The following is an 18,078-nucleotide window of genomic DNA, read 5'->3' on the forward strand; positions in this document are numbered from 1 at the left end:
GCCGATGCAGGTATACTCTACTTATGTTCGGATCTTAGACCATGAAGAAAATGATTTTCGCTTCGAACAGTCGTATTAGAAGAGAAGAAAATGATTAATACAAAGTAGGTAATAACTTTTTAAGGGTTTTTGCATACTAGCAGACGTTCTGCGCTACCATGAATATTTTAAAGACCTAATTTCTAACAGAAGTTTAGAAAAACAATGATAATTCAGTTAGAATCTTATCCTCTCTTAAAATTGTTCGTGATTCGTGACATTAAACCATTATTCATCATCATCATCTATTAAACCATTATTAAACAAAAATATTATATTATGTATCACTTGAATACCTACGTAGTATATTATTATCATTCTGTGGTATCACATTACTCTATTTAAAAGAGAGGAAAAAACATTGCACAAAAGCGACTTTCCTTTTATCACGAGAATCCAGAACACGTTATCAGGCTTTATCGGCGTAATTAAAGCTTGCAGAGTTAAACAATAAGCCAGCAACTTTCTACGCAGTATTAAGGTCATAGTGTTTGAACAGTGCATACTCTTTCGTCAGATGGTTCATTGACCGATGGATGCAGTTGCCTATACAGGTGATACGTAATTTTTCATCTGTAGGTCAACGTGAATAATAATGTTTTACTCATTGATCACGAGTTGTATTACAATTTTAGCACCTGTTTTGAGATATTGTGGAAGCTAGTGAGTTACAGGTTACTTTTTTAAATATTTATGAGTTGAGTTATATATTGAACTTTTCAGGAGAATAAACGCTTCTTCTTTTCTGTCGTTTCATTTTATTAAGAGAATTATAGAGATGCTTTTGATATACAATATACAAGCTAACGCTGTCTCATAAGAATACCAAATAATTAATACAAATTTACTCATTTTATATGAAGCTCATATAAAATGTTCGTTCAGAAATAAATGCAAGTATAATCTCTCATTAAATAGTGCAGAAATGAAGTTGGTTGGAAAATAGGCTGACGTCATCTACACGTTATTACGTTATTCTGAAACTGGGATAACTACGGCTATGGAATATATGAAAATGAATTTTTACTGGGAGCAAATTATGTATGTTGTTTAGATGTTACTAATTTTGTATAGGATTTAAAAATGGAAAAATTCTACGTCTAGCGAATGTATTAAATATGTTTTTTTCTGTTGCTTACGGAGATGTTATGAAAAAAAGAAATATGTACATACATATTATGTAGGTACATAAGTACCTAAATATCTATGCTGAACTGGGTCTATATATTTTTCCTTAATGTAATGATTTATATCAACTTACTTAATACTTATGCTAAAAATGATTATTATTATACCTAATAAAAATTAGAGAAAACGATAGAGCTGATTCACTTTTGCAACTTATTGATTTTAGATTGCTCTATCACCTGATCTGAACAAAAATAGTTATTTTGCATACTTGGGTACTAAATTTAACACTTTTTTTCACCATTAGCGAATCAATTTAAACGCCATTTACAGATAAAAATCGTTGCAAGTAATTTTACAATAGCGTGAATGTTAATCATGTTTCACACATGCATTTCTAGGAAACATTAAAAATGACAAATCATTGTTTTCATTCCGCTTTATATAAAGAGTAAATCGACAAAAAGGGGCACCGTTATGTTATTTTGTACAATGAGACATTTTTGCGGTTCATGGCTATCATCGGTTCTCATAGGCAATACGCGCACGTAGTCAAGCCTGTTTCTTGCCAGTACTGTGGCCAGTACGTCCGACATAACTCTGAGGAACGCACCGCTTCCCGCGCATTTCCACAGATAATAAATTATAATCCAGATTTCCCGCGCTTATGAAAGTTTAGTGCTGTGTTATTTTATGTGATTAGTGTACTATTCATAAAGGTGATTTACTTTTATAATTATTTCCTATGTACATATTTTTTATCTAATTTGTTTTGTACACGATTTTTTATACATTCTGTATCGGATACCTATAGTTGAGAATGTTTTATTGTTAATTTATATGAAAATCGTGCTAGTAAGGAGACATGATTTTTTCAAGCTATAAAAAACTAAAATCACGATTTACCGGTACCTACTGCCATAGTAATAATAAATGAGGTTTTAGGTATTTTAAGTAACTCTTTAAAAATGTAGAGTTTCCTTAATCCAAACACTCATCAGAACTTAAAACATAAATACTTACCTTTTATAGCACGAACTTTTAACTACTAAGATCTCTTTTTTTGTTTTTTTTTTTATTTGTACCTTATAATTAAGATACACTTGTAATATAAAAAGGCCATTATACATACTAATATAAGAAATAGAAAGATTATCTTCTTGCAGGTAACGAATTAACTGAAAATTGCTCTATGGAATTTACAAGCTTTGTACAGTAATTAGATAGTTTCATCGTTACATTTGCTATTTGTAAATAAAAATAAATAAAAAAATAAAAATAAAATAAAATTGATTTATTTCAGGAGTATTTCCCATACATTCAACTTCAAATAAAAATAGCAAGTAGCTATCTAGATAATAAAATTACTTTATAAGGAAGAACAATTACACTAACTAATAAACTTCAATTGGAAATAAGTTGCTATGTTCTGCATTAAATACCTTAGTGCATTTTAATGTAACACTTGTATTCATATTACGTAGTACATTAGTCATTCCTTGGAAACTTTATTTACCAAGTTTTACATATTAGGTATAATAATATGTACTTGTTTCATTTTTCTATTATTTACGTGCCAGATGCGTAGCCAATTGAACTATAAATTTTCTCTTTATAAAATTATATATCTATAGGTATTATTTAGATGTATACATTTATTTTTAAAATACCAGACTATATTTATATTTGAAAACTAAAATGTTTTTAAATAGAATAACGCATACACGTTAACTATCAGATGCCCTGATTCTATGTTTATAGACTAGTGTGTATAAATGCGAAAAAGCCGATGCATATGTTTGTTTGTTTGTCAATCACGCCAGAAAAGCTAGATGGATTCGAATGAAATTGGATACGGATATATAGGTATGTAGTATCTAATGTGAAAACAAACATTTGCTAACTTTTATCCGGAGACCAAACGAGCCAAGTCAGGAATCTATAACTACCACATCATGTCAATTAATGTCACTAAGAAATGAAATATGATCTGTGTCGTTTTTCCTTTATTAGCTAAAAATATAGTATCATAATGTGGCTTTATTTTCATGCAGTAGGTATATATGTCAGATTTTCCGCTTCATCGCCTTTAAAAGTGATAAAGAGACTGTTTGATACAATAACCCTGACTACATAGTAGCTCATGTATTTTTTAATACATAGGTAATATTACCGGGCCCAGAGTTTGCTAGTTATATATAAAAGCTTTGCTTTCAGCTTTTACTTCTATTGTCTTGCTTTGTATGTGTTCTTACAGCATACACGTCATCTTCTTTTACTATATAAAAATAAGTCTGGCTTTCTTTCCTGACGCTATAACTCCAGAACGCACGAACCGATTTCCACGGATTTGCATTTGTTGGAAAGGTCTCTGGCTACGTGAGGTTTGTAGTAAAGAAAATTCAGGAAACATTTCAAAAGAAAAGCGGGAAAACCGGGAAAATCATTTTTCACATACAGCGCCTTATGTAACATTTCGTTTGGTATTTAAACATAAATGTGACAGTGTGTTTTCTTGTTTGATAGTTTGTCGTTCTTTCACATCTCTACTTTTGTAAATACTAATTGAAGTAACAATTAATTAATTAATTAATTTTTTTTGCACTGTAAAAAATGTATTATACAAAAAACTAAATATGTACTCGATAATATTATAACATTGGCTTCTTGTACTTTTAATAATTACATCACATAATATGCAAATGGTTTATTAACAATTAGAAACGTAGGCGGAAAAAATATGGTACTTAGGACAATAGACAGACGTGATTGTTAACAGTTCTCATTCATAACTCAACGAACGACTGATATCTTTAGCTATTAGAAAATCTGCAAAAACATAACTGTGTTGTTTTAAATACGTTATTATTTTCCTAGCTCTATGTAGTCTAGCGATTAGAGATGATAGGGACTGAGAGAGGTATAACATCATCGATCTATATTTTTCATTGGCTATCCAGTGATCAGCGTCTGACCTCCACCAAAACATTCAAAAACAATAGATAGTTTTTACTCGTATAGCCAACTTTTGTGCCACAGTATAAATTAATTTTACTTTTTTCGGACATAGGGGACATGGAAAAACCGTGCCTGTTAGAGTAATAAATAACATAATTAGAGTAAAATTAAGCCCGGCTTACGAAAAAAAAAAAATGAAAATGCTACATAGCGTTTAATAAAACGTAACGTAAGCGAATTAAAGACAACACTCTAAACCTTCCTCTTCTCTTCAAATTATGTATTTCACCTTCTACTTCTTTTACAGTAAAATGCGGTGGTATCTGTTCAGTGCTCTAGCACTGATTAGCCTAGTCCAAGGTCAAGATGTAAGAGAAACCTGTCTCTCTGGTGATGAAGAGCCATACTTAATGTTTGGCACCAAGACTGCATACACCTTCTCCCACAAGGGCATACCGGTGATGAGATCCCATGAGGTACCAGGTATGTAGAATGTAAAAGAGTACTGTATTGAATAGTACATCCGCAAACGGTATGACTGAGATTTGCGGTCCACAACGTTTAAATTGAGAGAAATCAGAAGGTGAGATCTAAGTGAGATTTAGGCCGTTTTGTCGTGCTGGTACTGGCTGGTAAACTATGTATTCAGCTGGTATGTTAAATATAATGAATTTATAATAAAAATATCTTCTAATCTTCTATGCCTGTTGGTATTTAATAATATATTGTATTGGACCGTACTCCCTTAGTAACATAAATACAAAAAAGTTGTTGCCCAAAAATTTCTATGTTAGGTATTCTAATCAGATCAATCCAAGTGATTGCTTATGCAAATAATATGCTAATTTAAGTATATATACATAAAGTTAATTAATTAGGTACTTACCTTTCCAATTTTTTTCACATTCTAAACATTCATTAGCATAAAATTCTTACTCTTTTTTCACTAAAAAGTACACATAAATATGTCTGTTATGTCAATCAAAATGCGACCTAAATGCCTTAGAATGTAGCGGAAAGCGGTTGCGTAACTCATCGGTCAAGGTAGACTCTGCATACAAAATGTTCACAATGCATCTTCTATTTGTTTGGAAATCACGTACGGAATTTGGGATAAGAATTTATAATGTTATTTTAATGGAACGACCTGCTTTTTGGTGCGCTTTTATAATAGATAGTGAATAATGATTCCCGAGATAGGTTTTAGTATACCTATAAATTATTAGGTTTTAGACAAATTGGGTGAAGCCATAGGTGGAAAGCTAGTTCAGTATATTAAAAAAGTCTGAAGGGTAAATAATACATGAAATAGTTACCAGCTTAAAACCAGTTATGGAAAATAAACATAAACTTATAAAGAATAATAATTTATCTTATAAATTTATAAAGAATATAAAAAATTCGATCACGAGGCGGGACTCGAACCCGCATCCTTCGCGCCATTCCGGGGCGGATGCCTAACCAACTCAGCCACTCGCCACTGATATATAAAGCACTAGCGGTCCGCCCCGGCTTCGCCCGTGGTACATGTTTACGTTTTCTCTACATAAGAACCATCCTCGTACTTCAAGGAATATAATAAAAAAAGAATTATCGAAATCGGTTCAGCCGTTCTCGAGTTATGGAATTACAACGAAAAGTGGCATTGATTTTTATATATTAGATTTGAATGCCATAAAAACCAAAAAAATATAAATTCAATAATTTATCTTGCTTAAAATTAAAACATCGACAACTACACTATATACATATTCACTAAACATTTATAACCTCAAATTTAAAAGCAGTAAAACTGAGTAAGTTGAATCACCTGTGGTATCCGCCATGTGTAACTATAATACTATAATTTCCATTAAAAGTACTTAGTACATTTGCCTGATACATATTATTAAATGCTAGTCAATTTCGTATTATTTGTTTACAATATTGCATTAGCAAACGATTCAGAAATCGCGTTAAATTCTAACATTTTTTTAAACTTTTATAGGTACGTCATCAATGAAACAGAAAGCAGTCAGAAAATTCGTTGCAGTAATCTATCTGCATATTTCTTAACTATGCCGTTCTATCTAATTGTAGATGTCCGTTAACTACACGGGACGCAAATAAAAGGCGTAAAACGTGTCAGTGGTATTATGGTTTCGGTGATGTAATCAGGTACAAGTTTGTAATAGAAGCGTAATGCTACAAGTTTTTTATCGTTATTTTATCGTTCATCAACAACAGTCGTGGGTTAGATAAAGTATGGATAAAGTTTCGGTCAGGGCACAGGATGGTTAAGAGTCAAATGCTTTTACCCTTAACCTCTCTTTTAGGATTGCTGCTGTGGCCAAAGTTCGTCAGAAGAGCTGTCATAATATATGAGTAGGAAGATTTTTATTATTAGTAGCTCCTTACTTTTTCTTTATCAGTATACTAGCTGTGCTCTGCATTGCTCCGCTCCTGTTGGTCTCAGCGAGATGATATATAGCCTATAGCCTTCCTCGGTAAATGAACTATCTAACACCGAAAGAATTTTTCAAATCGGACCAGTAGTTCCCGAGATTAGCGCGTTCAAACAAACAAACTCTTCAGCTTTATAATATTAGTATAGATAAAGAGACGAAAAATTAAATGCCCACGGCATGGCTGTGTAGGTTCAATACCTACGCAAATTCATTACGTTTATTTCCACTGTTCACATAATAGTATGACGGAAAGGTTTAATTGATTATTAAATCTGGAACAGCTCCAAAATTTATAACAACGCAGTAAAAATAACAGCACATAAATAAGCTTCCGGGCAAATTAATTATTAATTTTGGAATAGGTATGTTACATTTTGTGAACAGTAACTTAAGAATTTCTAGACCGATTCTTATTGGTATAGTTGATGTGTGTTATGTCTTGGTCATCATGGTAGGTAAATGTTAGTTTTGCTTTGATCGCACGAGGATATTAGCCTTTATTAGTTATTCAATCTATCAAACAATAATAGGCAATTACGGTTGTATTAGAGTTTTGAAGAATAATTAATACATCTCTATATACCTATTATATAAAATTCTCGTGTCACAATATTAGTTACCATAATCCTCCAAAACGGCTGGATCGATTCTCATGAAATGTTGTGTGCCTATTTGGTACCTAAATCAGAGAATCGGCCAACTTTTCATGCCCCTAAGTGATAAGAGTAAGGCAGAACAACGTTTGTCGGGACAGCTAGTATATTATAAGGATTATATAATTTGTAACTACATCTTGTATTAGAAGTTAGAACAGTTCTATCCACTATGTTATCAATGAAATCCCACTATCACTATCAAGTTTCAAATAATACAAATTCATGGAAGCAGTAACGAAGCCACCAGACACCAAGAGGCCGGATATGTGACGTGTCATCTTTATTTCAAACACGTTTTGTTTGGCATACGGGACACGTATTGATAGGCATTTTTCTAATATCCTAAGTTGATAGGTCGTGGTTATATTATTTTATAGCTGGTTGTGTCTTTCGTTCTATTGGAAGAAATGATATAGTTATCCTTTTTATTTTTCAGCTTCATCTTTTGTGTCTCTACATTTAATACTCTATCGTCTCTATCCACTTAATTTCTTGAGATTTTATATTTTGTATTCGATACGTTTTGTCCATTTTTTGTCGAAATGAAGTTAATATTTTAAACTTTAACTTGGATTTTAAAACATTATTTATCATTAGAGACCATTCGAAGTGTTTTTATTATGTTACTAAATAGCCCCAAAATAAATTTAATCTCTTATTTATAACTCCTGTAAATGAACCAAATGTACATACTCCAACAGAGATAAATAATTTAGTCTCATTACACAATTATTTGATGAAAAACGAACACTTTCTATATATGTAACGTGTGACACACATTATGAAATCTATGTCTGCATTTTCTTCATTGGCTGCGATTTTACTTGGTAGGAAATACTGGTTAAAAAGATAGATAGGTATATACCATTCGTAATGTAGTCATTGATATTAATAGGTATGTATAAAATTTATTTAAATGTTCTGTATATATTATATTATTTGTAAGTTGTAACCGATAGAGCTGGAATGAATATAATTCAGGCAATTCATTAATCACCATTTAAAAAAAATGTGTGCGTGTACTGGACACTGGTGTACACACGTAAGAAGTGAAACTTCTTTATGACCTTATTTTTCAAAAAATTATTTACTTTGCAACTTTACAGCGAATTCGCATCACGCGTGGTAGGGATAAGAAAAAGATGGCGCGTAACGGAAAATTGTCACGCGTAACGAAAAAATGTTCCACAATTTTTTTTCCAACCCCGATAAAGAAGTTTCACTTCATATAAAATTGTTATATAAAAAGTACAAGTATGAACTAATTTTCTTTTTACTTATAAAAAAGCCTAAACAATTATAGTGACGTACAAATACAACTCGGTAATTCCAACACGGATATGCCATTTCTTTAATTGGAAGTGTTGCAAACACAACTTAATGAATGAAACAATAGAATTATCGTTATAATACATAACCTACACGATGCAATTGTGCAAGTATAAGCTGATCAAAATACAATAGCGAATTGAAAAAGTTGCTATCGATTTTAACTTTATAATCCTCTGAGACCTCGATAACTTTTAAGGGCTTGACGTGTTCAATTCTGTGCGGATATTAAACCACTGTGACTTGGAATCTTTATATCTTTAATACATTGCATAGTTTAATATTTGATTTTATCTAATATACAAATCTGAAGAGTTTGTTTGTTTGCCCACTTATCGTGGAAAACGAAGATGGCTATAATATACCATCACGCTAAGATCAATGGTAGTGGAGTAGTATGGGTAAAACATCGTGGTAGCTCTACCATATTATATGAGAACTGCTTTATACGGAGTGTTGTTCTATCTTGTAGGAAATATGCATATGTCTCTCACTCTTAGTTTATGCACTAAATGAAGCATGGTAAATATTTAGCATTTGATTACGACATTATGATTTCATCTAGTGCCTTGTAGATTCACCTAGATTAATACAAGTCACTTTTCCAAACCCACTTAAGAAGGCTGTTATCTCATTCTTGTTTATTCCTTATTAAATGTGTTTTTAATTTCACATTCTTCTTATAATAAATCAATATTAAAATACAGTACGAGTTCTGCGAGTTTTGCGCATTTGAAAAGCGATCCAGATATGAAGAGTATTTATGTAGGTATATTGTTTGTGAATAAAATTATCGTTGCAATGGAATATAGGTGATATAGGTACACAATTATGCACTCTTTAGATACATTTTCATACTTGCTTGTGCTTTTTATATACTTAATTCGTTTGTGCCGTATACGCCTTCCAGTACCATAAATAAAATAAAAATGGCATTACAGATTTTTTTCTTTATTTCGCCGTATTTACAATACATAATATACACATACATATATGAAGTAAATAAGCTTGAGTTAGTAGGGTAAGTAACTAGGTACCTAATTAATCAAAAGTGAAAATGAAATGATAAATGTTACTGAATCGGGTAACATTCTCAACACCACCTCCCTTCAATACAAAAAAACACATTATTAAAATCTTCCCTTGCACAGTCCAAATGCAACATCAAAGACAAAGAGATCGATTCCAGTAATCACAGGCGACGGCTAAGCTGAAATAGCACTTTCATTAAGGGTAGACGGTTAAAACGCATTAGCAATAGGTCCCAATAAGGCTGACCTAAGTATATTGTGGAGCACACATGGCCGCCCACCCTCTTTGTGTTTATTTAATCTCGTTATAATAGACGTATATGGGGTATTCTGTGGACAGAGACATGTTAATGAAACTAATTTAATCAGCATTTATTTATTTGGTGTCTTTTAACAAATTTAATGCAATGGCTTTGCTAGTTTTTAATGTAAGCAAAGGAAGTAAAAATCGGGTCGAGAAAAATGGCACAAATTCGTGTATTTCATTAGAAACTTTAAAGCTTTATACTATATATGTATCTCAGCAACTACTGGTCCAGTTTACAAAATTCTTTCAGAGGGAGTGGCTGAAATTCAAGGATCAACATTTTGCTGTTTGCTTTCCATAAAACGATGTCTTGTTATGATATTGATGATGAGAAAATAGTCTTCCATAGGCATTAACAATAATATAAATATATTTGCAGTAGATTCTAGAACGAATTTAGGAGCTCCTTTCATTAAAGACGGTTAATGATAAACAAAACTTTTATAGCGTCTCCGTATAGTCGGATTCAAGGTAGTCATTTTCCTAAATGTACGTGGTATTAAACAACTTTATGATCAACAATAGAATCTCCGAATAATTGTTCTTCGAAACAACGTTACATGATATAGAGAAACACATAAATGAAAAACTAGTATTGATAGCAGAATATAGGGTTTATTCATAAAATCTGTACACATTAAAACTTAAAAGATACGCAAAAATATGTGTGATAGTGCAAGTGTCACATCATCACATGTACAAATTGAGACTAATAATGTGTACACAGTGTGTAGATATTTACCAAATATTTGACTTCATGAGGACTCTATCAAAATGTGTTGTATGAAGAAGTTATGAATATTAAAGAATTGGTTTGACATGATGATTGTGCTATAAATATAATTTTTACACCACTGTCTTTCTGTGTAACATAAAATGTATGTGATATTTCTTGTGCCTAAATACCAATATTGTGAGTCAAATATATATTTCATTTAAATTTTAATACAGACTAAATTACAACATTGTTTAGTAGAGTCACGTAGAGTCGTTTGCAGTCCGCTCAAATATGCCTATTAAATAAATTGCATTTTCAGTGGACGATATTTAAAATTTCTTCTCATTTTATATAGATATATTCCGTTTGAATAAGAAGAGCAATTATATAAAAAATATATTATTAAACACATTTATTTTCTACAAACCGAAGCCAATCCTGCGACGTTACACCATAACGTGCCATAACTAATTTTTTAATAATGAAATAACCTCTGGTGAATTTTACTAAATTACAATAAAAACATTTATACATTTAAACAAAAATACAGTCCTATTAAATATTTAACCTATTTGGTAATCTGTAGTTGATTTTACTAAATAAATTATATTTAAACATAGTACAATCCTAGTCAATATTTTCTAGAACAGTCAGGTGTTGCAAACACGGGTGTGCATCCGTAATATAATTAATGTAGGTACTTGACAAATGATCTGAACAAGGTCGGCTGACTCATGAGGTCACTGATGTTCTTATTTATGGCGTAAGCGAATTATTTCGCCCTAATTAGCTTCAATTTGCTAATTTACTATAACTCACTGTTTGGTTTGAGGATTGAGGTTAGTTCATACATTTTATACTGATTATTAACGCATTGTGAGGATAGTAAGCTGATTGTTATCCGAGGAATTGTGTGTTTAATTTGACAATGTACCTATAAAATAACGAAATTTCATCTAAAGAGTTGAAAATTAGATGGCCAAGATTTAAGTTTAATCTATGTGTTTACTGATACTGCACTTAAGTCTTAAATCCTACTAAAATCTCACAGCTTAATTCTATTCAGCCCTACCACGACGTAGTTACGGGCATCATTTCATATTCTTCAGCAAGCAATATAAAATTCATTTTGTGATAAAGGTTATAATATCTTTTTTAATGCTTAGAATATGAAAAGGAAGTATTTTTCGTATTTAAATTTCTAATTTTAGATTTATATATTCAAAATGCGATTGAAATAGATTTAATAATTACTAGCTTCCTCCCGCGACTCCGTCCGCGCGGAAAAATTAAGATTTATTTTTTCTACGTATTTTTCCGGGATAAAAAGTATCCTATTTTATGCCCAGGAGAATAAGGTATAATTATACCAAGTTTCATCGAAATCGGACCGTTAGTTTTTACGTGATGCCTTCACATACAGACAGACAGACAGACAGAAAGACAGACAGACAGACAAAAAAATATTTAATCACATACATATTTGGGTTTGGTGTCGATCCAGTAACAGCCCCTGGTATTTATTTTTTCAATATTTTCAATGTACAGAATTGACCCTTCTACAGATTTATTATATGACGTATAGATCAAAATCAGGTGACTACAAGTAGAAAGTTTAGGCGAAGCCTATAAGCCCATTTAATATTTATATGCCCACGAACTTCCACAGAATGAACAATACATTATTAAAATAAATTACATAAAGTTTAATCTAAGTTGCATGTCTGAAAGTCAAGTTCAAGATATAACGATTGAAGCGGAAAATCACCGTACAAAGGTCCCATGAATATAACATTGTTTTTAAACGGTAAATGCATTGTTGTGTGCTTCCAGCAATTAAAATGTTTCTTCGCTTATTTTTTTCATAATAATTTCCTTCAATATTCAGCGTGAAATACTTATTTTCTTAAAGGTCAAATGAGTCATATGTAAGGCAGTGCATTTATTTTTCACATTAGCATTTGGAAAATTGCCAGGGCGATAGAACTATAATGTATGCTTAGGCTACAAGTTAATGCAACTTAGAAACATTATTCAGCTGCGCGAGGTCAATACAGGATTTTGATAATATCCAATGACGTGAATGTAAATTTGAAGGTTTACTGAAATAAGTTTTAAGATTCGAAAGGGTTGATAAGCTCTTGATTGAAAGCGTCAAATCGACACAATTAGTAGGCAGAAAGTACCTAATCCCAACTACTCTTTCTTTAGGTATTGCATAAGTACCTAAATAGGTACTATATTCTAGATGCTTCAATCCGTTTTTATTATATTTTAATTCTTTTCACTACTTCTGTCTTATTTTGTATCGTAGAGTAAAAAATTATAATACAATAATTTAAATATAGGGTTAGAAAAGAAATCTATTATAGGTGTCTCGATTTTCATCTTTGTACCTACATTTCATGAAAATATTTTGATCCCGTATCCAAATTTGACAATGTTGCTGTCTCTACCCCTGCTAAAATTCTTCTATTCTTATTTGCAGGATGTCAACCAATAGCAATTTGGCTGCTCAACCGCCACGGCTCTCACAATCCTGAATCTGACGAAATCTCCGAACTGCAGAGACTAAGTGACTTCAAGGCGAATGTCCTCTCAAATTATAGGAACGGGAACTTCAGAAATACTAATGTAAGTTGATAAATTTAACATAGATTTGGTTGTCGACATTGCAAATATAAGTCCTTATAATATCATTGCGATTGCCAGGGACGGTCTAAAATTGTTGAGGCCCTGGATGGATTTTTTGCTGTTTTTTCAGCGCATATAAATTGTTATTCAAAATATAGAAAAGTTTTATTTGTAATAGTGACTGGACATTTCCACCAGGTGAAAATGTTATCTTTTGATTCAAACAACTCATAGATATAGTTTTAATCCACTACTAACATCGACAAAACCACTGAAATACGAAACTAACGATAAATATTTCATTGCTCTACTAAAGAAAATACTACGTAGCTTAGGTAGAAGACGACCCACTGCGTGTTAATATATTGATACTTAAAGACATGAAACCCAATCGAAGCCTTGCGGTGAACGTATGATGTAACTCAAATTAACGCCAAGTCAATGAAACGTAACATATAAAGAGATACAGTTCGCTTGATTAGCTTAACAACAAAATTAGCTGTAGATTATTAATCACTTTATCACCTTTATGTTTCCAAGGCGTTTTTATTTAGGTCTAGTCGCTTATCCAGTGCTTAGTTCGAGGTTTAAAAATATAGCTTAAGTATCTATTATGTAACTCGGTAAAAATGGAGCAATGCAGTAATAGAGTTTTAAATTAAAAAGCAGTTTTTTTTATGTAATTTTTTTATTTTTATTTTGATTTTAGTACAGATTTATTGATTTTAAGGGCTCATGTTATTCGTCGAGCTTTTCATAAATTACTACCTTTTCTGTTACGGTTCGGATCCTAACAGATTTTAATTGTAATGGAAAAAAGGGGCACGATTTTTTTTTTATTTACATATATTTTTTTTTACTTCCATAGCAACGCATGTGCCCATCAGACGTGAACCTCCTAGAGCGATGGGAGTGGAACCCTCGTCAGAACATGACATTCGCGGGTGACCTGACCACAGATGGCTATATATCCACGCAGCAGTTGGCGCAGGCCTGGCGCTCCAAGTTCCCGGGTCTGTTGACAGATAATAAGTACGATTATTTGGTAAGTATTTCTCTAATCGTGAAGTTAATACAACAGGAAGTTGCAATACAAATATCTATCTATCTAAATCGTGATTGATATAAATGTTAAGAATCCATGTTATTCCTACATTTTTAGTGATTGGATAACAAATATCCAACTATCCTATTGTCAAATTTGTTAATATTAAAGCTCAATATGCATAGCTCTAAGGTGTCATAGTAATATTGTGTTATTCTCAAAACAAAACCACTCAGCCTTCTTCAATCGCAAACAAGAATAAAACACAAAAACCTATAAGAAGAAAAAATTACATTTATTAAATGAACAAGCACAATTTATAAGAAAATTGATTTTCATATGTATTTCCAGTTCAAATATGTGAACGACCAACGTTCCAGCACTACCTTCAGAGCATTTACTGAAGGACTCTTCAGAGACCAAGCGGAAAGCATGGATGTTCCCAAAGAAAGTGATGAGAAGTTGTTAAGGGTAAATTTACTTTTACTTTAAAAATAATAGTAATATATAAAAATGAAATAATAGTAAATATACGATATAAAATTTATTCCAAATGTCTTCTTAATATCTGAGACATGTCTTCGCACCATAACAAGCATTTAAAAGTATACAACACATTATTCAATAATAAATTATTCTAACGACCTTTCGATGGTAAATAATAATAGGTGAAAGGAAACAAACAATAACTATACAACTAGGTACAACCGTGAGCAGAAATAATCAAAGATGGCTTCCTCAATAAATCCTAGTGTTACTCATTACGGGGCCCCAAAATAATCGGGGTAAATATAGCATGCGATACAAATATAATTTTATTATTTATTATTTTCTCAGCCTTATAAGTTCTGTCCAGCTTGGACGAGAGATGTGGAAGAAAATAACGACACACTTACGCAACTCAAGACTTTTTCATCTAAACAGGAGTTCAAAGAGGTAGTTATTCTATACCGTATCACGTATAGTAGAAAAAAACTACAATAATTGATATTTTTTCCTTTGTTTTTCAGATGATAACAAATATTTCTCTCCGCCTTGGCTTCAGTTACGATGTCAACTATGAAACAATTTTGAGCATGTACGAGATGTGCCGATACAATAAGGCTTGGGATAATGTTCAGATCTCGCCGTGGTGTGCTGTAAGTATTTTCGTTATATTAAAAAAAAAATAGATTGCTTTAGATTATCTTTAAGGAAAATCTATTAAGCGTAAATAAGTCCGAGTTTCAATTCATTCATACGCCACAACGACGACATCAAACTAAAGACTACAGGGAATCTTAAAGTTTCTAAAACAATTTTTATTGTATTTTAGGTTTTCACAAAAGAAGACTTGATGCGTTTGGAATACGCGGAAGATTTAGAAACATACTATAAATACGGCTACGGAACCCCGATGAACCAAAAACTTGGTTGCACAGCGGTTAAGGATATGATGGATTTCTTTAAAATCCACTTGGACCACGGTAAAAAATTTTAAACAGTCAATTATTTAAAAAATAAAAAAAAATTATTTATTGCTCAATGACTCCATCAATCGTTGCAGAGTATCTCGTTTGTTATTGAGAACTGTTTTAACGCTGTGAATTTTTTTTTATGGTCTACTAAACAGAATTCACTGTGATCGCAACGGCCAGAGTAAACGATTAAAAACATGTTAGAGCTGCATGATACAAAATTGTATTTTTATTCAATGAGTAATACTACTAATTATTTTAATAATTTTGTACTGTACATTACAGAAACACCACAACAACCAAAAGCCACGATCCATTTCACGGAAGCGGAGATGATACTCTTTACTCTATCAGCTCTAGGAGGTTATAGAGACACAGCACCAATAACTGGAGACAACTACCATACACAGACTGCGAGGGATCGGAAATGGGGCACGTCTATCATGTCACCTTTCAATGCTAATATAGCAGCTGTTTTGTACAAGTTAGTATGTTTTATTAGAAAAACATTATCATAGAAAATGGTGAGATAAAAATAGATTAAATTAAAAAGTTGAATTATTTTTAACAGATTTTGAACGTGATCTATTCATTAATAAATTACTACTATTTTTAAATACGTATAGAACTTGATCATTGAATTCTTTTAACTTATTTGTATCGTTATTAAAAAAACTGTAATGCTAAAATATACTGTACACAATCATTATAATGTATTAAGAAACTTGTATTTGTTTTTCCAGATGCATCCCGAACAACAATTTGAAAATCAGAGAGCCGTATCAAGTGTTATTCTTGACGAACGAGCGCCCTCTATACATAGACGGTTGTAACGTTGGATTATGCGACTGGAGTTTAGTCAAAACACGCCTTGGTTTGGTTGCGGATAACTGCGAATTAAACTTCTGTAATAGCGCAGGAAAAATAAACGGCTTTGTTGGAGTTTTTGTTGCAATTATTGCTTTTTGTTACCGGCTATTGTATTAATTTATTTATGTAAAACATTATGTTCAAAATACTACCTAAGGTTTTATTACTTACCTAATAAAAATATTTCGTTACAAATATCTACCACCTAAGACAGGGGTTTATATATATTAAAAAATCAACTATGTTTTATCTATTGTTAGACAGCTACTGTTGCCTTTAAATAGAGGCCCCGCTTTGAATACGGCACTGTGCAAATAGAATTAAAATAAATAAAAATCATTAGTATTTTTTATCAGTATAATCTGAATGTTAATGATTGTTAATGTGATTGTTATATTTATAATATACCAAATGTAGTTAATTAGTTCTATGGACAGATTTTGATTTTTTTTTGATTTTTTAGAATTAAGTACGGTCTACATAATATCTATCTATTTTATTATTTTTTATATTTTTAATCTACATGTACTTAATCGAGTTAATTTGTATAGGTATTTTTATTATACGATGTACCTTTTTGTATTTATATTATTTTGATCTTCACTATCAAGTTTTAATTTCTTAGTGCAGATCGAGTAGGTTTGTAAATATTTTATTTGGTTATTTTTATTTTTTATTTTAGTAGATTATAAGTTAGGACCGATTGAAAAGATTATTTCATTATTTGTTGTTATTAATCCAGATTAACATAGATACTAGGTATGTTTTTTTCAGTAGAATGTTACAGATACCTACCTACCTATATAATTGTTGTCTTTATCTTTACCTACTAACTGTAATTTTTATTTTAAAAAATGTTGTTTTTTCTGGGCTACATTCGTGAATGATAAAGGTATTATAAATAACCGAAATAACTAGGTAATTACTTTAATAGCACAAATACAAAATCTCACTTATGAATAATCTTATACCTACATAATATGCATTATGAACGTTTTTTTGGCGAATGGAAATAATAAATATTTTTTGCGACCCATATAATTTTTTTATGAATTATAAATGCAATAATTATGTACGATCATAAAACGTATTTGGCAATATGTATCAAGATTTAAGATTATTGCTATTCGCCAAAATAGCTTTAACATATTATGTATTTTTTTTATATCAAATGTTATTTTAATGTCTGTCAGAACACAAATAATAATGTTAGTACTGTATCCTATAAGTACCTATGTATTTTAATAATATTAACACAAATTAATTGTTGTTTCGCACTAGAGCTTTATGTGTTAGAATAAATAAATTGTTTTAAAATTGTGTTTCATTTACTCCTTTTCAACCTTCATTGATTAATTACTGTTGATAGTTGATCTGGATTTTAGTCTAAAATTCTAAAGTCTGTACCTTGTACCTATTTAATTTTTAAACTATCAATTGATATCGCAAATACTGTGTA

The 18,078-nt window shown here is 31.3% G+C and overlaps 1 protein-coding gene across 1 annotated transcript; it reads left to right on the top strand.

The window, feature by feature from the left end:
- Positions 1-1,731: 1,731 nt before the first annotated feature.
- LOC123695863 (multiple inositol polyphosphate phosphatase 1-like) lies at positions 1,732-16,958 on the top strand. The gene is made up of 10 exons (XM_045641808.1): positions 1,732-1,886; positions 4,433-4,608; positions 13,102-13,247; positions 14,116-14,292; positions 14,644-14,763; positions 15,130-15,228; positions 15,303-15,431; positions 15,608-15,758; positions 16,035-16,233; positions 16,493-16,958. Exons 2-10 carry the CDS (start codon positions 4,437-4,439, stop codon positions 16,734-16,736), a joined length of 1,437 nt encoding a protein of 478 aa, XP_045497764.1. The 5' UTR covers positions 1,732-1,886; positions 4,433-4,436; the 3' UTR covers positions 16,737-16,958.
- The last annotated feature ends 1,120 nt before the right edge of the window (positions 16,959-18,078 follow it).

This window comes from Colias croceus, chromosome 11 (genome assembly GCF_905220415.1).
Source record: "Colias croceus chromosome 11, ilColCroc2.1".
NCBI lineage: Eukaryota > Metazoa > Arthropoda > Insecta > Lepidoptera > Pieridae > Colias > Colias croceus.